General features: G+C 46.6%; 1 protein-coding gene across 2 annotated transcripts in view; it reads right to left on the bottom strand.

Annotated features, from left to right (window-relative positions):
- Positions 1-2,264: 2,264 nt before the first annotated feature.
- RALY (RALY heterogeneous nuclear ribonucleoprotein) overlaps positions 2,265-21,043 on the bottom strand; it is a 267,642-nt gene continuing 248,863 nt past the window's right edge. The window contains exons 8-9 of one of the 2 annotated variants that reach the window (XM_019539723.1): positions 4,441-4,489; positions 2,265-4,189 (exon numbers count right to left, since the gene is read on the bottom strand). In XM_019539723.1, the coding sequence (XP_019395268.1) occupies positions 4,445-4,489 (45 nt within the window). In that variant the 3' untranslated portion in view covers positions 2,265-4,189; positions 4,441-4,444. Of the gene's footprint in view, positions 4,490-21,043 lie in introns of both variants that reach the window. The other variant, XM_019539722.1, reaches the window with a different exon arrangement.

The raw sequence follows: 21,043 nt of genomic DNA, 5'->3' as shown, positions 1-21,043 counted from the left end.
GCTGTATCTCCACTGAATTGAATCAGGGAATGAAGCTTTGCACAGCCCTACTGTTTAGTAAGTCATTAAAGGATAAAACATGTGGCTCAGACTCTTTCAAGCAAAGTAAAACATCAGACTTTTGCCATGTTACATCCATCTCTACCGTGACTTGCTTAACACTTGGGTTCCACTTTGCTACTAAGACATCTTCAGTTTTAATCACTGCTTTTTTTCCAGGCTGTGTCCAGACACAGACAGGTAATCTGCTTTGCCTATGTAGAAACAAAGTATATCTCCAGAAGTTCATTCTACTTTGCCTTGCAGGACCTCCATTCATTTCAATAGGCAGAGATGGATCCTCTGTGACCCAGGAAGAATTAAGCTCTTCCAGACATCTGCTTAGTTTGAATTTTGCTCCCTTCTGACCAGTTAAGATATCTTAGCAGAACTTATGACCAGAGCAGGGAGACATTTGCAGGAGTGAACACATCTATCTAAAAGCCAGCACTGGCTTCAATAACAAGGTCTTTCTCTATAAACAGTGTATTAGTTAGAGAATGTGTCCAGGCCATGCAAGACTTGAACCCACATCTCCTTTGTCCTAAGTACTATACTATGGGGCAATCAAAGCTGCAATCTCTCTCCCGCCTTTTTCCTTGGAGCTGGACAAGTCCCTTCCTTCATACCAGAGAGTCTTTTTCACTCACATGAATTTCTTTCTGTCCATGATCCTCCATTTCCTTCCTCCCCCCATGCATAGCCAGGAACCCTTCTTTCCCTGACCGCATACTCTATGATTCTCCCTTAATCCACCCTAGCACATCCCCCTAGTCTGCTGTCAAAGACAGAATACTAGGATAGACAGACAAGGAGTACAAAATTTTGAGTAGTGATTTTGGTTGTTTCTGGAAGTTGGTCACTTAACTTCCTGATTAGATGAGTATCTTTGTAGTATTTCAATATCTAAACTCTTGCTTTCCTAAATGTTTAAGCTCAGGAAATCATGAGAAAAATGTAAAAATGATACAATCCTTGATCTTCTCATGATATTATCATCGAGGAACTGAAATGCACACAGAAAAGACAGGCTTTTGTGTTGCTTAGATTATAACCAGTAGCCTAGATTTTGGGGCGGTACGAGGCTTTGGACTGTGCTTTGGATCTGAAGCGCTGGCTTCTTTAGGCTTTCTGAACCGGTTTGGAAAAGCCTCAGAGCTGCCTCGGAGATCTGGCCATAGGGTATATGGGGAATCAATGAAATATCTATAACTTTTGTTGTTTTTTGTCTGATTTGGATGAAACCTGCAGGGGTAGAACACATGCATGTGATATGAGTTTTGCTTTCAAGAATTTAGGGAACAGTTCCCCCAAGCCCCTGCACTTATCTTCTTGAAACATGGTGGGCATCATGCTCTCAGCGAAGGCTACCATCCCTGCAAGTTTCATCCAAATCAGACAAAAAACAACGAAGTTATAGCTATTTCATTGATTCCCCAATATACCCTATGGCTGGATCTCTGAGCTGGATTGAAGCGGAAACCCAGTCCGGAGCTCCGGATTGGATCGCTGGCATCTGAAGTGGCCAGATCCGAAGCTGGATTGAATAACTGCCTACTCACACAGGCCTAATAGATGTACTGTTGCTGGATCCATTGGGCCCTCTAGTGTTGTATAGTGTAACTACAAAGACTTGTCTGACTAGGAAATTAAAAATTCAAAGGTCACTTGCCAGTCTTTACAGACTGGACTCTTTACTGCATTTTGTGTGCTTTGTCCTGTTCTGTGAAGAGCCTGAAAACAGTCAACGTTGGCCATCTCCGAATTCCTTCGGGGAAAGTAAATTGTCTGTTGGTGTGGAGTCAGCATGTTTTGCTCGGGTCAGGAGGGATAGGGGATGTGGCCAGAGAGCACTGTGGTTAGGCATTATTTGTGACCACTGTAGGTTGGTGTATGTTGGAACAGCTTTTTGGGTCTTCTAATCTCTTGGGGCTGGGACAGGTACATTTGTGCCTTGAGATTCAGGGAGGTCCAGATAGCTTGGGGATAGGACCTTTCAGCTCTCGTGCGTCAAATGGATCTTCACATGGAATAGAAAATAGGCTTATGGATGAAACATGCTTATATCCTGCTGAAATCTACAGTGGTTTTATGCAACCCAATAGAATTTGCCTTGTTCTGACTAACATGAACCTTACTGGCAAAGATGAAACTGTGAAGGAAAAAAAATTGAGAAACACTGGTTGGTGATCCTGAAAGGGTGAGAGAAAACACCAGAGTCTGAGTAGATTTCCCTCTTTTATTTTACAGGATTTTTATATACAAGGCTACCTTCCTCCAAAACCTCAGCATCATGGTCAGTTCATAGCAAAAACTGCAGCTCATCTCTCAAAGCCTAGAAAAAAAACTCTACAACAGCTCAGTACAACACAATGGACAAACTGAACAGGAACGAAAGAGGGGAAGGAAGGAAAAAAGGACAGAAGGATGGAAGGAAAGCTGAAAGGAAGACAAAAAAAGCAAAAAAGAAAAAGAAAAGAACAGCCGTCCCCTTTATCTGAGTTATTTTCAACTAAGAAATGCAAGTCAAATGTTGTGCTTCAAGAGTCATGATCACTACAAAATGAGTTCTTTTGGAGGGGGAAACACTGCCCTTGACTTGCTTTCCCTTTCCCCTTAACACCCCCATGTAAAAACTGTATAAGAAGTCAGGTGTTGAGCGTTGCAGTAGAAACCAGAAGGCCTGCCGGATACTGGTCTAGCAGATCTCAATGATTCTGTTTGTTTCACCCTTTTGTTTTTGAGCTTGGTCAGGGAGAAGGCTTGGGCAGTCTCTGAAGGCAAAGCACCAGATACGTATGAAGGGGTGTCCATTTTGAGTGGTTGAAATTCTTGGCTCCACCAGTCTCGGAAACTAGAAACTAGGAACAAGCCCATGAAGGAGGGAAGCTGTGAAATCACAATAGCTGGACATGCGAGAGGTCTGCTTAGACCCTGTATTACAGAATGTTTCCCTTGAGAAAACTGCACTATGTCTGCTGCTATCCTTTGTCCTTAGGGTAGTGAGTAGGTCAAGAGCAGTTTGAATGTGGGGATCGGGTAGGGCAGAATGCTCTAGTTCCCTCATGCCTAGCACTCTTGGCACTAATCTTTACAAATCTTTTACACATAGGTGAGTTACAACATCACTTGGACTCATCACAATACACTGCGATGTTGGATACAGCCTTTGGTATAAGGAACGATTTCCTCCTTCTCCCACTCTCTGACCTGACCCAGGAAAACCAGAGTGAGGCTGGAGCAAGGGGACATGTGTGAACATTTTTCTATGGAGTTGTCCACTGAACACGGTATGGGTGTTGGGGTAGAGAGTAAGAGTTTGATCACATCCCTGAACTGTTTGACTTGTTGGTCCAGTAAAGGCTCTCACATTACCCACCTCACAAAGACTGTTTGCTTGCCTCGTCTTTATGTATAATCAGTCACATGTCTAGGAGACCAGATGTCTAGGATACCTGAAGATTGAAGGTGCTTTGTTTATCTTGCTCAAAATCACTTGTTCTTCTGTACATGGCTTCCTTTCTTTCTCTTTTCATGCAGTTTCTAAGAGCCCAGCACACAGCAAGAGGCACGCTACACATTCCCTTACACATGGAAGTGACTGTGCACCCAAGGTGACTGTGACAGGATGAAAACCAAACAAGGAATGGGAAGCTCCTTGCATGCCCCATTCATGAACGTGATCATAAGTTTGAAACCATAGATTGTTCAGAGCAGGAGAGTCTTTTCCCCCAGTTAAAAACATGCTGGTCCTGTGTATCACAGGAGCAAACATCTTTGCTTTCTTATTTTTCTTTCTCCTACCCCTAAGAAAAGCTCTAAAATGTCCCTGATTTGTTTGTTAATGCAGCCTCTGTCAGCATCTTGGCCAGTGAGGATCATGGTGTGTGTGTGGGGTTTGTCTGCTATCCATGCTGGCAGTAGGGCTCTGAATCCGTTGGAGAGAGGAGTGGGGATCCATTTGGATAACTGGTTTTCTTTGTCTTTGCTTTACAGGTGGGTTGAAGATGTCAGTCTGTTTCTCCTTTTGAATATCAGGCAGAGATGACAGCAGCCCTGCATTTTATGCTCATCTGGCTCAACATGCCATTACAGGGTTTAGCCTCGTCCTTCCCTCACACCACTGCTCACTCCTGTTCTGAATGGGCTACTAGGAGAGAGGAAGGAAAGAAAAAATGTCACTTTCCTTGAACCTCAAGCAGGTGGCTTAGGAGATGGTACTAAGGGTAAACCCAAGGCCCAGCTGAAAAGTCAGGTGTAGTGTTGGGAAAATTCACAAGGCTTGTAAAAAAGAGCCTCTCCCAGAGCAGTTAAAAGCACATAGAGCCTGGGAACTTCTGCACAGAATCCATCAGGCAACTGTTTGGGACTTGAGTGGCATGTGAGCTGTGCTAGTTGTACCTGGTTACTGTAGGCTGGCATCCTCGACATCTGTGTAGTGACTGTTCTCCTGGAGGGGAAGAGAAACAAACAAACAAAAACAACAATGTTTCCTCCTCCTGCTGCAACATGATGAGTTGAAAGATCTGCTTGAATACTGGTAAAGGGATGACCTGTTCTAGTGAGCTGAGTTACACTGATGTCTAATGCCATGCTGTTCAGGATCAGCAAGAGTTAGGGTTCTTAGCATGGACAGTTATGAAAGAAAGCCAGAAGCAAACAGGGACAAAGAAACGCCACATTTTATAAGGGCTTCCACAGGTAAAACTCCCATTGACTTTTCAGCTGGAGTTTGCCTGCGCAAAGGGCTATGAGAGAACCAAATAAAGACCTCAGAGTTGGTCTAAACATATTTGCATTTAAGAGACTTGGCCTGGCTTCTTCTTTCAACCTTCATGTCTCTCCACTGAAGTCAGCAGAGATGCATTAGAAGTGGTCTTGGCTCATTCTGTACACTAATGATACTGCATCAATAAATAACAAGATTCTTTATTCAGGTGGATCACAGAGCTCTGTCTTAAAAGCAGACATGCTTTGAAGTATACATTATACACTCAACATTTTCCTGAAGAAAGAATTTGGAAGTGATATCACTCCACTGAGACCAGACTGGCCAAGAAAACCTCCTATTTTTCCATAATATATAATGTAGCATTAAATCCATTCAGCTTCTCACCCTAACAACAGGGCAGCATTCCAGCAAAACTCTAGTGCTCATTATTTGTGCATTTTCTCAAAATATCAGAGCAAAAATGTTCTTGCAATATTGTTGTTTCCTTCAGCAACACACAGGCTATAGCTGTCCTGCTTCCTGAGGCCTAAAACCTCATCAGTAACATACATCATGTTTGTCACAGTGTTTGGGACCTATTGCCATGTCCAGATGAGTGTGGACATTTAGTTACCTGGGGACAACTAATAGCAGCTACACGCCCTGTAGTGCACAACAGGTTACCCTGCTGGGATCAAAAAAACACTCTGTGCTACAAGATAGAAGCACAGGAAATGCCTGAGTGTGTGGTATGTGGTGCCACAGACAGGTCTGCAGTGCCACATACTACATGATTGCGTTCTTCTGGCCTATGAATCTCAGTTGCATTGCAAGATTTACCTATTCCTGAACTTACTAGCTACCCAGAACCAGATCCAAATTATTCTAGGCAGTGTTTCAATTTGGTGTTGCAACACTTACAAATTAGTAGGGATGTGCAAAGTGGGTCCTATTTGATTCAGATTTGGATTCAGCCCGAATCAGAGGACAGTGATTGGATTCGTTGATTCGGATCACTGTCCCAATTTGATTTGACTGAATCCTAATCTGAAGATTCAATGTTGATTCAGAGAATCAGCAATTTGGCCATAGATGCAGCTTTAAATCTTTTTTTCTACATACCTCAAGGTACCAGGTGCAGCTCATGAATGCTAAGATGGTAGGATGGATGGAGAGTCCCACAAGGGCATGGGGGGCCCCCCTGCATGTTTGGCGGTGGCCCTGATAGTGGACCAGAAGTACTGGATGTGGGACGCTCCATCTAGCCCAGCATCTCAGCATTCACAAACGGCCTGGTACCTTGAGGCATGTAGAAAATACATATAAAGCTGTGTCTATGTCTGAATTTTTAAATCTCTCTGAATCTCTCCAATTAAATTCGGAGAGATGAAAGGGTCTCCTGATTCAATTCGTATTTGGAGAGTCAGTCGCTGAATGGAGCCAAATCTCCACAGAATCAAATCAGCAACTGAAGTTTTGTACATTCTTACAAATTAGATACTTTATCCCAGGAGGATGATTCAAATGAAAAGAGTCAGGCACCTACTGGCCCTCTATGGTCAGTGGAGAAAACTAGACACTTAAGTGCTGAACAAAGAAGTTCCTAGACTGACCTCATTGGACATGCCAGGCACAATTATGGTGGGGTATCTCCTGGGAGGGGTGGAGAGGGGCTTGTGGTTTCCAGTCCCATATGCCAAGATTATTTATGCATTTTTCATTAGACAATCCTTGGTTAAAAGACAGAAATAACCCTGGCAGCAGTGAGCAGAATCCTAGTCCCCCCCCTCCCCTTCCCAGAGACTGCAAGATTCATGGGGCTAGAAGGAAAGCAAGCAAGATAGCATCTGTTTCTGTAGTCCAGCCTACTCTGTGGCCCAGCTTCAGCAAGAGGGACAAAGGTTATTCAATGGCCTGGTGATTATTGTACTCTCCTGGGATGTTGGAGATGTGTGTTTGAACCCTTCTGTCGCAGAGCACTTAGGTGCCCTGTGCCTGAAAGCAGAATTGGCTCAAGAAAGACCCCTAGCAGTGAGAAGGGGGAGGCGCAACTGCCAGTCACCAGGGCAGTACAGGTGCTGGTTGCTGGGGCAACCAGTGAAACCTGCTGACAGGAAGGGGCAGGGCTTAGCCCTTCTTAAGCCCAGGCAGGAGGCCAGAAGGGCAGTTCCCCTCCAGCAGCCAAGGAGGGGGGAGCTCAGCCAGTGTGGAGAGAGGGGCGAAGATTGACTGCATGAGCAGCCCCTGATTTGCTGCCATGGGCTGGAGTATTTTCCCGGTAGGGATTGAATGTTGTTTTGATTGGACGGTTTAGTTTTACATTATAGCCCAGGGGCTTTGTGCTTTGTGTTTACTGTTTGACCGGAGGACTGGGTGAGGCTATTAGGGGTTGGAGGAGGCCTCATAGGGACTTCACGGTAGCGTGGGGGTCCTGGTGCCAAAGAGGGCATGGCATCTTGGGGTTGCATTTTGGCCCTGCCCCGAGCGAGCACGAGTGGGATGGCGAGGAGTCCCGAGGGGGGGGCAGCGAGGAGCCCCAGTGAGATAAAGGAGAGGGCCGAATTACAGCAAGGCCTAGGTCAAGATCCTGGTGGTATCATCTGCAAGGCTTGGGCTGCAGTGTAGGGGAGGAAAGGAGCCGCAGATAGTGCCCCCTGGCACCGGGGCGTATAACGTGGGCAGCCTTCTGCTAATTACATCATTCAATCAATTAATATCAAGGTGCGGCAGGTGAGTAAGCAGGTGGCTGGCCCATAACAGGAGGGTGGAGTCACCACTACAACGACTCCGGCAGTAATCCCCCTGTCACCATGGTGCGTTGGCCGGGAAAGGTTTATATGGCAGTAGGCATTATAAGACGCTGGTTTGCCAATGTGAAGAAGAGAACCCTTGGGTCCACGTGGAGAGAAAAACGAGAACGGACGCTAACCCCCGGTCCAGAGTCAGGGAAACAAGATTTGGGTCAACCACACCGAGCGGTACAAGGCCCATGGGATCAAACAGCAGGACAAGAAACCCTGCAAGCCAGCATGATTGGAAGCACCCAACCCAGCCCAACGGTGCAGGTAGGAATGTGCAGCTATGTAGCCCGAGTTGGCCATGAGGCAGAAGATGAGCCGCCCACACCGGTGGTAGAAGTAACCATAGAGGGAAAAAGAGTAGTGGCGATGCTGGACTCAGGATCAGTGCAGACAGTGGTGCAAAGCGACATGTTACCAGCAAGGGAGATAAGAAGAGTGGATCATGTGAGGGGGCAGTGTTGGTGCAGGGACCCCCTCGATTTTTGACAGGGTGAGGGTCACCCTACAAGTAGGCAATAAGACCTACCGGATGCTAGTGGGGGTCGCAGAACATTTACCCTACCCAGTGGTATTGGTCTGCAACTGGCCTGAGTTGTTAGAAGAAATAGTTGGCATGAGGTGTAAAGAGACCATGGAGGGTTTCATGGGTAAAACTGAGCAACCCCCACCCCCGAAGAGGAAGTGGGACAGAGGGTGGATATCACCCAGTTGGGGGAAGACAAACACTTTCAACTGGAGCAAAGTCGAGAGACGGACTTTTGGTGGGCGCTGCAGGAATACCTCGCTCAAAGAAACAATGAGGTATTGAGGCCGGAACTGATGAGAACAACCCCGAGGTCTGAGGTAAGGAACAGCCTCTTATACCAGATCAAGCAAGGGAAGCTAGAAGGAGAGGAGGTTGCTCGGCTGTTGGTCCCGCGGCGGTATCAATGGGCTTTGTTGAAGGTGGCTCATGAGCTCCCCATGGGCACGCATCTAGGCCAAGACAAGACACAAGCACGCATTTGAGCAAGGTTTTATTTGCCAGGTATGGTGGGGAAAGTCTCGAGATATTGCGCTTCGTGTCCCATCTGCCAAAAAGCAAACCCAAGGCCGCCTGCAAAAGCTCCTTTAGTTCCAATGCCTCTGGTAGAGGTTCCCTTTGAGAGGGTGGCAGTAGACATCATCGGGCCACTCCCCTGAAGTAGCATGGGAAACCAGTACATATTAGTCTTACTGGATTATGCGATGCAATACCCGGAAGCTGTGCCAATGCAGACAGTGTCTGCACCAAAGGTGGCAAATGAGCTCTTGAAGATATTTTCCCGGGTAGGACTCCCTAAAGAACTACAAACTGATCAGGGAATGAATTTTACATCACATGTGTTTGAGGCAGAGAGCAAAGCCTTGGGGATTAAACACCTGAATACAGCCGTGTATCATCCCCAAACAGACGGGCTTGTGGAACGTTTTAATCAGACGTTGAAACAGATGCTAAAAAAGTTTGTGGTTGAGAGCCCTCAAAATTGGGACAGAATGATACCTCTTTTGTTGTTCTCAGTAAGAGAGGCACCCCAGGCCTCCACCAGGTTTTCACCATTTGAATTACTGTACGGCCGGCAACCAAGGGGAATCCTGGACCTGGTTAAAGAATGGTGGGAAGAACAACAGAGGAATGACCAGAACATTATCCAATATGTGATCCAACTTCGGGAATGCCTTGAAGCGGCTTGGAACATGGTCTTAGCAAACCTCAGAGAAGCCCAGCAATGGCAAGAAAGGCACTACAATCGAGGCACCCGGGGAAGGAGGTTTGAGGTGGGGGACCATGTGTTGGTCCTACTCTTACTGTCCGGCAATAAGTTACTTGCCCGGTGGCAGGGACCCTATGAAATCATACGCTGAGTGGGGCCTGTAGACTATGAGGTATACCAGATAGATGAGCAAAGAAAGAAGCAAGTATACCACGTCAATATGTTAAAGAAGTGGGAGGACTGGGAGTGTATGTACTTAGCTCCTCATCCCAAGGAATTAGATTTGGGACCCACGTTAATGGAAGAAAGTGGACCAGGTGAAGTAGAACTGGCCCCGCGCCTGTCAGAAGAACAGAGGAGACAGGCTGCTGAGCTAGTCAAGGAATTTAAAGATGTATTCCGGGGAACCCTGGGGGAAGCTCAGGGTGTGGTATACTGGATTAAAAACTCCTCTGGGCCAGGTGATACGTGGGAATTGGAGACGGCTCCCCCAGCAACTCCAGGGCCAGATAAAAACAGAGCTGGCAATGATGCTGGAGCAAGGTATAATATGCAAGTCCCACAGCCACTGGCGAAGCCCCATCGTAGTGGTACCTAAAATCCTTCTCTGCATTGATTATCAGAAGGTAAATGCAGTGGCCAAGTTTGACACTTACCCAATGCCCAGAGTGGACGAACTGGTGAAAAACATTGGGCAGGCTCGCTACATTTCCACTTTTGACCTGACAAAGGGTTACTGGCAGGTCCCAGTGGCACCCGAAGATCATGAGAAAACAGCATTTGCCACCCCGTGGGGACTCTTCCAGTTCCAATGCATGCTGTTTCAGTTGCATGGAGCTGAGGCTACTTTCCAGCGGTTAATGGACAGAGTGTTGTCCCCCCACGGGTGTTACACCGCAGTGTATATTGATGATATTATTATATATATATACTGAGAGCTGGGATGAACATCTTGCCACGCTGAGAGCAGTAATGCAAGACTTGAGGAGAGTGGGGCTGACAGCCAATCCCAGGAAATGTACAATAGGAAAGGAGGAAACACAATACTTGGGGTTCCTAGTAGGAAGTGGGAAGGTGAGACCTCTGCTGAGCAAAGTGGAGGCACTGCAGAGGTATCAGGCATCCTGTACCAAAAGACAAGTAAGGGCCTTCTTGGGGCTGGCCAGTTATTATAGGAAACTTGTACCTCACTTTACAGATGTGGTTGTACTGTTAACAGAGATGATAAAGGCAGGGGCTCCCACCAAACTAAGATGGACACTGGAGGCAGAAAAGGCATTCCGAGCAATGAAGGATGCGCTATGCTTACAACCACTTTTATATACACCCGATTTTAACAAACCTTTCCTGGTGCAGACCGATGCGTCAAACGTGGCTATCGGTGCAGTACTGGTTCAGAGGGAAGGAGAAGACGAGCACCCTATAGCCTACATAAGTAGGAAGCTACACCCGCCGGAGCAGAGTTATGCCATGGTTGAGAAGGAGTGTCTAGCAATTGAATGGGCCATTGAAACACTCCAGTATTATTTATTAGGGCGGAAGTTCACATTGATCACCGATCACGCGCCCCTGCGCTGGTTGCTGAGTATGAAGACTGACACTGCAAGACTCATGAGGTGGGCCCTTAGTCTTCAACCATATTGTTTTAAAGTGGAACATCGCCCAGCAACCCAAAACAGAAATGCTGCCTTTCTTTCAAGACAGTATGAGGAAGAAGAGGGGCCAGGAGCAAAAGGACCTCCGACAAGAGAGAAGAGAAGGGGGATATATTTAGAGGCCCTAACCTTGCTGCTAGATGGCAGAGTGACCCCTCCAATGCCGGGATGTCCCACGGGGGGCCAGCCAGTTGGGCAACTGGCGAAGGAAAGTCAAGACCTGGAGAAAGATGACTGGAGCAGGACAGGGAGGTGACAGGGAGACGGACACCCCACAGCGATAATAATGTGCCTGCTGTTTCCGTCAGAAGAACACGTTTAAACCAGGGAGAGAAGACTGGCCTAAGCGGCACCCTACCAAGGTTGGCTAGTGTGGGGGGACTACCTGTGGTGGGTAACTCCCAATAAATCCCACACAGTGCACCTTGGGTAAAAGGCGAGTAGGAGGCACCTAAAAACCTCCACCTCCTATACCTAAATGGCTGGGTGCTGGAGAAATGGCCAAGAGGAGAACCCCCCAATGGATGGGGCGCTGGGTGAAAGAAGAAAAGACCGGCTTGGTGAGTTTGAAGTTAAAGGGGGGGAGGTGTGTCACAGAGCACTTAGGTGCCCTGCGCCTGAAAGCAGAATTGGCTCAAGAGAGACCCCTAGCAGTGAGAAGGGGGAGGCGCAACTGCGTCACCAGGGCAGTACAGGTGCTGGTTGCTGGGGCAACCAGCGAAACCTGCTGACAGGAAGGGGCAGGGCTTAGCCCTTCTTAAGCCCAGGCAGGAGGCCAGAAGGGCAGTTCCCCTCCAGCAGCCAAGGAGGGGGGAGCTCAGCCAGTGTGGAGAGAGGGGCGAAGATTGACTGCATGAGCAGCCCCTGATTTGCTGCCATGGGCTGGAGTATTTTCCCGGTAGGGATTGAATGTTGTTTTGATTGGACGGTTTAGTTTTACATTATAGCCCAGGGGCTTTGTGCTTTGTGTTTACTGTTTGACCAGAGGACTGGGTGAGGCTATTAGGGGTTGGAGGAGGCCTCATAGGGACTCCATGGTAGCGTGGGGGTCCTGGTGCCAGAGAGGGCGCGGCATCTTGGGGATGCATTTTGGCCCCAGCCCCGAGCAAGAGAGGGGAGGTGGCGAGGAGCCTTGAGAGAGAGAGGGGGGGCGGCGAGGAGCCTCGAGAGACAGAGGGGGGCGGCGAGGAGCCCTGAGAGAGAGGGGGTGGTGAGGAGCCCCAGCAAGATAAAGGAGAGGGCCGAATTACAGCAAAACCCAGGTTAAGATCCTGGCGGTACCGTCTGTGAGGCTTGGGCTGTGGTGTAGGGGAGGAAAGGAGCTGCAGATAGCGCCCCCTGGCACCGGGCCGTATAACGTGGGCAGCCTCCCAATAATTACATCATTCAATCAATTAATATCAAGGCATGGCAGGTGAGTAAGCAGGTGGCTGGCCCATAACAGGAGGGCGGAGTCACCACTAGAATGACTCCGGCAGCAGTTCCCCTGTCACACCTTCCCTAGCTGAAGAGGATGAAGAACCCAGGTGTCTCTCTTCCTGGGCATGTGCTCAAACCCTGGGAATATTATGTGAAAGATTGGCATTACTTTGCTCTTAAATGAAAGTGGCTGTAGACCTGTTCTGTGGGTATCTGGTGGAGTTTAGGGGCTTCCCAAATGTGATCTGAACTGCAATGGAGCTCAGTTGGGTGGCAAGTCCCTAGCTACTTGAACTGGATTGTTTCTAAGCTTGCTTAGGAGGGATTTTTACAGGCCCAAAGGCAAACACCTAACCTAGCTAAGTGCCTTTGAATTTTGTGGCTTCTGAACTGGTATTTGTGACTTTGCTGCATAAATTCTGCCTAAGACCCATTTAGGCGCTTACAAGAATGATTTCAATATGGTCTTCAGTGTCTAACCTAGAATGTTCATGTTACAGACATGTATATTTACATGCAGGCTATGCCCTTCTTAACTGTTCAACAATCCGTACTTTAATTGGTACTTGGGAATATCAAACATAAGTGGAACACAGAGCAGAAGGCTTAGAACTGTCCAGGCAGGAAAAGATGAAGCTGACCTAGAGGTAATGTTTGAACACTGAGCACCCGAAGACTGTACTCAGATAACTACACCAGTTTTATCAGCAGGATTTCAGCCCCCTGAAGAAATACATTTAAGCACAGTTAGAACCATTTAGTATAGCTATGTGAGCTAAGAATATGTATGTGTGCATGTGTACGCACACAAGGATGCACAGCCAGAAGGCAGAATTCTACTTCTGGTGTTCAGAGAGCTTTGAGGTAGTCATGGGACTGGCAAAGGGCTGTGCTTTACCAGGGTATGATTAGCTACAGATACCTATAAGCAGTGAAGTCTTTGCAGTGAACACTGCTGTGCAGAAAAAAAGAAATGTAACTTCTTGCTTTTACACAGCAGCTCCAGGCAGGCCCTGAAGCAAAGACTGTAATGGGATCATCTTTACCATGCCTTTTCTTCAGCTGGACATTTTGCTGTGTTCTGCACAAACTCTGGTACCAGCTTTTGATCCCTTACAGCACTTGGTATGCAATCACACCAAGAAAGTGAGAGCTTTGGCATTTACAGCTCAAGGATTCAAAGAGAGATATGACAATTCATGGATCTCATCTCATATGGGGAGATCCAGTCTCCATGCACATCTCCCTGTCCCTCTGTTTTACCTGTGGCAGGTTAGGGCCAGGGCCAGCTCGTCCATGCCTGCGAAACCTGCTCACAGCCCCATGCAGCCAGCCGCTTGCCACCCCCTCCCACCCACCAGCTTTGTTGGCCCTGACCCATATTAATGCACGGGCAAACATACCCAGGGCTCCTTTCCAATTTGGAGCCCTGGGATCCTCACCAGCAGTAAAGTGAAAGCTGCAGTTTTAAACTCAGTGCCCATTTTTGGGGCTACGTTTAAAACTGCAGCTTTCACATTTGCTTCCTTGGCAGCTGGAAGCAGGGCTCCTCCACCAATGGCGCTGAGGAAGTGGGGGCAGGGCTGGGGTGTTGCCTGAAGAGCCGTGCCACACTGTGCCTGCGGGCCAGGTGTGCCACGCCTTTGGGGAGGTGGTCGAGCTAGGCTGGGAGAGCCCTGCCTTACCTGGAAGGTGGTTGGGGCTGGTCCGCCTGGGTCAGAAGCACCACACCATGCTGCACCTTTGTGGACTGTGGCACTAGAGCCCCCCAAAATTCATGTTAGCTCCCTCTGCAGCTGAGCTACCCCTCCCAGGGCTGCCGCCTGCCCACGGAGACATGGTGTGGTGCTCCCAGTTGGACGCAGCCCAGCCTGGCCCTCTGCATCTGCGGCATTGCTCAGGACGGCCAAGCAGCAACTCCTTGCACGTGAGTGTAACATGGGCAGGGGAGGGGAGTGAAACTGGGCTGCAGGGGGGTGGGCGGGGGGGAGGGGTCTGTGTGTAATATCTTTTATTAGACCAACTAAATAGAAACATTTTTCTTAGCAAGTGTTTGGGTTAAAGAAACCCTTGGACAAGCTGGAGAAGCCTCTGCAGTTGCTGTGTGCTCTTCCTGGATGGAATGAATAGTAAAGAAGCCGGAGGCTGGGCTGCATGCAAGAAAGTCAGCCAGTGAAAAGGGGAATTGAGGAGTCAGTGGGTGAGAGACAGGCTGGGGCAGTTGTGAGGGGGAAGGGGGATGTAGCAGGTAAAAGTGGACAGGTACCTGGGGAGTCAGATGTCAGGCAGGTTTTAGTGTGTCATAAATCCAATGTCTACACTTAGTCCAGGGATGTACTTGGTAGCCATGTTGGTCTGAGATAAGAAGAAACACAAAAACCTAGAACTCTTGGTTCCAAAATAATACCTTTTATTAAACCAATGGGGAAATCACAAGAAAACTGTCCTTTTCTGCAAGCTTTTGGGCTCAAAGGCCCTTCTTCAGGCTCTGGGAAAAGTATAGATGGTAAAAAGCCCCCATAGATAGGAAATAAACTTCATTTTTGCACAGAGGGAGCTGGAGATGGAAAGCTGTCCCTCTGGGTCCGTGGGAGTGTTTATGAGAGTTGTGCTGAGCTGCTCTTTGGTATGTAGATTAGTTAAAATTCCTTCCCTGGAGGTGTCTGATGGCAGGCAGGGGGGTAAAAATATTTCTTTTTGTTCTGAAATTAAGTTTAAAATCCAAAATCTGCTAAAATTTGGCATCTTCTATGTTTCAGGGATGCACTTGGTAGCTGTGTTGGTCTGAGACCACAAGAAATACAGAAATCTAGAACTCTTGGTTCCAAAATGATACCTTTTATTAAACCAACTGGGAAATCACAAGAAAAAGCTGGACCCAGAGAGACAGCATTCCATCTGCAGCTTCCTCTGTGCAAAAATGAAGTTTATTTCCAACCTATGGGGACTTTTTACCATTGATACTTTTCCCAGAGCCTGATGAAGGGCCTTTGAGCCCAAAAAGCTTGCAGTTTTCTTGTGATTTCCCAGTTGGTCTAATAAAAGGTGTCATTTTGGAACCAAAAGTTTTAGATTTTTGTATTTCTTCTATATTTAGTCCATGATTTTTTTGGATCCAGGAGGCTGCTGAAGTGAAGTTCATAGGTTCATCTGTGAAAAGTACTTTGTGAATTCCCTTTGAGGATTAATACTGAGAGACTGGAGAGAAAGTGGTTTTCTTGTGAGACATATACCTGCACAGGTAATTGGGTATTCCTGTCTTTGATAGATTTCCGGTGTGCATTCATTCTGGTGCGCAGTTGCTGTTTGGTCTCTCCTACATATTTTCCATCAGGGCATTTGGTGCATTGGATGAGATATATTACATTCCTGGAGGTACAAGATCCAGGAATGCTGATGGTTCTGTTGTGGGGTGTAGTAATTGTGGGGGTGATGGAGATATGTTGGCAGGTTTTGTATTTCTTTTCATGGCATGGTCTGGATCCATTTGGTGTGTTTTGGGCCATAGGAAGTTTGCTTCTAGTGATGAGGTTAGTGAGGTTTGATGCTTGTTTGAAGGCTAGGGTGGATCTGGGAAGATCTCTTTAAGAATTTTGTCTCCTTCTAGTATGGGTTGCAGTTGCTGAGGATTTTCCATATAGGTTTGAGGGAGGAGTGATATGTCATAACCAGCGGTGTGCAATTCATAGAGGTTTTCCTTCTGTACTGCAGCAATTCTTCATGTGGTATCCAGGAGGCTCTTTCAAATGTGTATCTATCTCTCTAGAGGAGTGTCCTTGTTGTGTGAAAGTCTTTTTAAGATTTGTGAGGTGGCAATCCCGGGTGTTCTTCTCAGTTCAAATTTGGTGGGATCTGAGGCCTTGGCTGTATATCACAGGTTTCTCGGTGTGTTTAGGGTGATTGTTTGTCCTGTGCAGATATGTATGCTGGCCTGCAGGTTTCTTCTATAACATGGTCTATATTTTACCATTCTGGATGCTTATCACTGTCTAAATAGGAGATGTTGGTGCTAGAGTATTCAAGAAATAGTCGGATGGAGGGGTGATGATTGCTGAATTTCTGATGGAACTCAATCAGAGATTGCAGGTTTTCAGTCCAAATGATGAAGATGTCATTGATATATCTTAAGTATAGCAACAGTTTGATGGTGCAGAATTTGAGGAATTCTTCTTCCAGGTGGCTTATAAAAAGGTTGGCACCCTGTGGGGCCATTTTGGTGCCTGTAGCTGTGCCCATAGTCTGGAGGAAGGGTTGGTTATTAAAAGTGAAATTGTTGTGTGTGAGGATGAAGTGTATCGGGTCAGTAATATCTTTGGGTCTGTACTTGGAGTTGTCATCTTGCTCTTGTAGGTATGTAAGGCAGGCTTGGATGCTGTCCTGGTGTGGGATGTTGGTTCATAAGCTGGTAACATCCATGGTGGCTAGGAGGGTGTTGCTGGGAAGGTGGTCTCTGTTTTTAAGCTTTCATAGAAAGTCTGTAGTGTCTTAGACAAAACTCGCTCTTTGGGTAACAAGCACCTTAAGGACTGATTCCATGAAACCCACTGACTCTCACCCACTGATATTCTCACCCACTGACTCCTCAATTTTCCTTTTTCACTGACCAGCTTGCATGCAGACCAGCCTCTGGCTTCTTTACTATTCATTCTATCCAGGAAGAGCACACAGCAACTGCAGATGTTTCCTCAGCTTGACCAAGGGTTTTTAAACCTGAAAGTTTGCTAGAAAAATGTTTCTAACTATTTAATTGGTCTAATAAAAGGTATCATATTTACCCAAAGAACCTTGTCTGCTCTGTGTGTGTGTACATTTGGCTGTAGCAGGCGGCAGGGAGCAGGGAAAAGAGGCAGGCATGTGCCCCCTAGCCCAGCAGGGTCCACCCAGCGTTCCTTGCCAGCACTAGGAAGGGGAGGGAAGGGGCCTCTCCCCTGTGAAGCCCAGCTCCCATGGGGGGAGAGAGCCTTCAATTTTGTGCTTGCCCAGGGCCTCAGTACACCTTAATCTGCCTCTGCGCTCCCCCCACACTCCACTGCCACCAATGCCTTCTTCATGTCAGGACTCCAAAGCTATGCCTTGCAGGGGGCCCCCAAAAATTGTGGGTCAGCCTTGGTTAGGGGACTGTGCTTTGTGGCTGTGTGACAGGGTTGCCTGTGTAGTTTTAGTAATAGGTTAACAAGCATTTGTTTGGGATTATTTGCATAGGTATGACCCTGCCACAGGCAGGAGATTGGACTAAATGACCTCCAGAGGTCCCTTCCAGCCCTTGACTGTCCACCTCCAGAGCATGTGTAAAGATGCCCAAGAAAACTGTGATCATGTACCAAAGGGTGGAAGAACCAATACCTGACATCACTCTGAGGGGTAAATTTCTGTGTCATCAGGGGCTTTTGTTACTTGGATTCTATGATCAGCAGGAATCTTGACCTTCAGACTGAACTAACAGAATTGGAAAAGCAGCTAAGAATTTTGGGCTATTACAGAAATGTGCATGGAATAACAGTAAATTATCAATTAATGTGAAGATGTGAATCTACAAGCTATTATCTGGGGGCTGGTGATCTTGTGAGATCCCTTCCAAAGCCCCAATGATCTTGTGAGGTCCCTTCCAGCCACTAACATCTATGAATCCCTGCTTTATGGTTCAGAAATGCAGACTACATATGCTAGGCACGTCAAGAGACTGAACAGCTTCCATATAAGATGCCTGCATAAGATCCTGAAAAGAAAGTGGGAAGACAAAATACTGAACACAGAAGTGCGAGAGCACACAGGACTGACATACTTAGAAACCACTTTCAAGAAAAGGCAGTTGTGATGGCTTGGCAGTGTCATGAGAATGGGAAGAGACCATATCTCCAAGAATATTTTGTATAGTGAGATTCAAGATGGCTCAAAAATGGGGTCACCCTTTATGGAGTTACCATGATGTGTGTAAAAATGATATGAAGTCATTCAAAATCAATGTAGAAAGCTGGGAGGAGCACACAGCTTCCGATCTGATCTGGAAGGAACATCTGGTACTGGGTGAGCCCAACTTGAAGCTGCTTTGATCCAGAGGATGGAAGCAAAGTGAGGAAGAAGAAAGGGCATGCTGTAAATCTGGACTCCAACTCAGACAATACATGGATCTGTAACAAGCTGTGCTGATCTTGGGCACCTGACTAGCTCTTATGTGTACACCACGATCCAGAGGAATGACAGTTACCTACTCTGAAGAAACAACAACTTAGTGTAACAAAAACTTTGGCTGATTGGGTCAGCAGCATTTGCATTTGTTCTATATCAGATCAGGTAACAGTGAACTCTACTGAACTTGTGATGTTCTTGGAGGGAAGAGGTAAAACTTTATATGGGAGATGCAGCTCTGAATTCCCTGATGTCTCTATGATTAGAAATGTCAGCCGTAGGACTGTGTTAGCAAAGAGACAAATCCTGAGCAAGTCTGTTTCTTAACTTGGGGGAGGCACTTTCCAATTATGGCCCAGTGTTTTCTTTTGGTTTTTCAGTCATATAGCCCTAGCCCTTCAAAGTGTGCATGTGCTGAACTGGCCCTGGAAAAGCTTTGTAAATGAAAGGAAATCAGGCTCGTGGCCTGCCAATAATGATGAGGTTTTCTCCAAACAAATTCATCTCCTGGGTTCAGAGCCTATACAGCATGTTTTGAACCCATGGATAATTGCTTCAGAAAATTAAAGGCCACTAAAAGCAAAGGCTGAGAATGAAAATGGTGGATCAATTATAGCTATAAGCAAAATGGCAAACAGAAAAGTGCATTCTGGACAAAAAAATGCCAACTGCAAAGCCTAGTGTGCACAATACTAAAAAGGACCAGCTTTCCAAGAGAATAAACATCAAATGAAAGGTCATTTTTATTTGTAATAAGTATTTTACAGAAAGAAATGGAACCAGTGGATCTCTGTGGGGCTAACAGCCAAGCTAAAGGGAAATGAGTGCTATTCTAGAGTCCGGTCTACATATTGTAAACAACAGTTGGGTGCCCAAGGTACATAGGCCAGATTCTGATTTCACTTCTGGGGTCAGATCCTCCTGCCATGGAACTGCTGAAGAAACTGCCCCCTGAACTCCCTTTCACATCACTGGAGCTATACCTGTTTTACAACGATGTAATGAGATCAGAATTAGGGCCCCACATGCTCAAGATGCCAGGCTAAAGGTCAACCAAACCTAGCTCTGCTTTGTTTTTAAAAGGAAGTGAAATCAGGTATCACGAGCTCACCCAAAAACTTCTAAGGGTTCAGCAACTGCATTAATGGGTTTTCCAGGTCTTGAACAGGGTGGAATAGAATCAAATGCCTAATAGGTTGAAATAGGCTCTGGCATAAATAGGACACAAGCAAAGCACATCAACTGAACAAAAGGTAAGAGCCTCAGACAATATTATGTAATCATTATTACCATAGTGAAGAAGGCCCTAATCAGGTCAGGTCTCTTCTCTGTACTGGCATTTTACAGACATAGGAAGATCTCATCCCCATCTTGCCAGAGCTGGCAGACTGAGGTATCCCTGGGCATGTTTACACATGCCCCTACAGTGAGATTGTTACTGCGCTATCATTTAGTGTACTTCCTCTTGGAAGTACACTAAATGATGGTGCAGTTACAGCCTGTACTGAGCCATGCCAGCGGTCCATGGTTATTTTTAGCCCTTATGTCACTGTAGTGACACGCTATACTGAGAGAGCATGTCACTACAGTGATGGAGCTGTGGATTACAGTTTGTGCCCGCCAAAGCTATGTTGCATTGGCACATTGCTATGGCAACGTAGTGTCACATGTAGACGTGCCCCCTGATATGTATCTCAATTACCGTCTGCTTTGCTCATGCCCAATTGATAAAGATGATGTAAAGGGAAGATGAAACAACACATGAGGTAAGAATCCTATGGAAAAAATATGAGATCAAGTCAGTAAAGACTATTTCAGTCACACAAGGACAGGACTTGCCTAAGTATCTGCTTAACCTTAAGCATGGGTTTATATTCTACTTAAGTCAATGGGAGTTCAGCATATATGGAAAGTTCAGCGCAAGCTTTAGTGCCTTTCTGAATCAGGTCGCACATACTTCAGTGTTTTGCTGGATCAAGGCCCAAGCACTGCTCTGTAATATCTGCTATAAAATGGTGTCATTATTCCCCCAGAGGTGACTGGTCACATTTCAGTTGTTGGTGAAGCAAATGCTAATACAGACTTTGCAATCTGCTTTGGAAACTTGGTGTTTATCCAGATGAAAGGCACTCTGCAAATACAAGCCATTATTAAAGTGGTGCTAGCATAATATCTCTCCACCATGTTTCAGCCCATCTGAGAAACATTTGTTTTGGAGCAAAGCAACTTGTATTAACCATTGAGTAATTATTCTGGAAGCATTTATAAATGTGGCCCAAATTTCAAGGACTAGACTTGTTTCTTCAGCATTTTTGTATACAGCAGTTATCAAAAAGTTTTTCCATAATGGACGGTGGTCTGGAAGAGGGGAATACAGCTGTGAAAAATCATAATATCAAAACCATTGGCTTATACTTGAGTCATTATTGACTCCAAGATGAACATGGGCCGACAATGCGAGGTCACGGTTGGCAGGGCTAACCGCACCTTGTCGTGCATCCACAGGTGCATCTCAAGTAGAGCCAGGGAGGTGATCCTCCCCCTCTATGCGACACTGGT

Source organism: Crocodylus porosus, unplaced genomic scaffold (assembly GCF_001723895.1).
Source record: "Crocodylus porosus isolate Cpor-Errol unplaced genomic scaffold, CroPor_comp1, whole genome shotgun sequence".
NCBI lineage: Eukaryota > Metazoa > Chordata > Crocodylia > Crocodylidae > Crocodylus > Crocodylus porosus.
The sequence above is the reverse complement of the archived record's forward strand: the minus strand, read 5'-3'. Positions and strand labels throughout refer to the sequence as shown.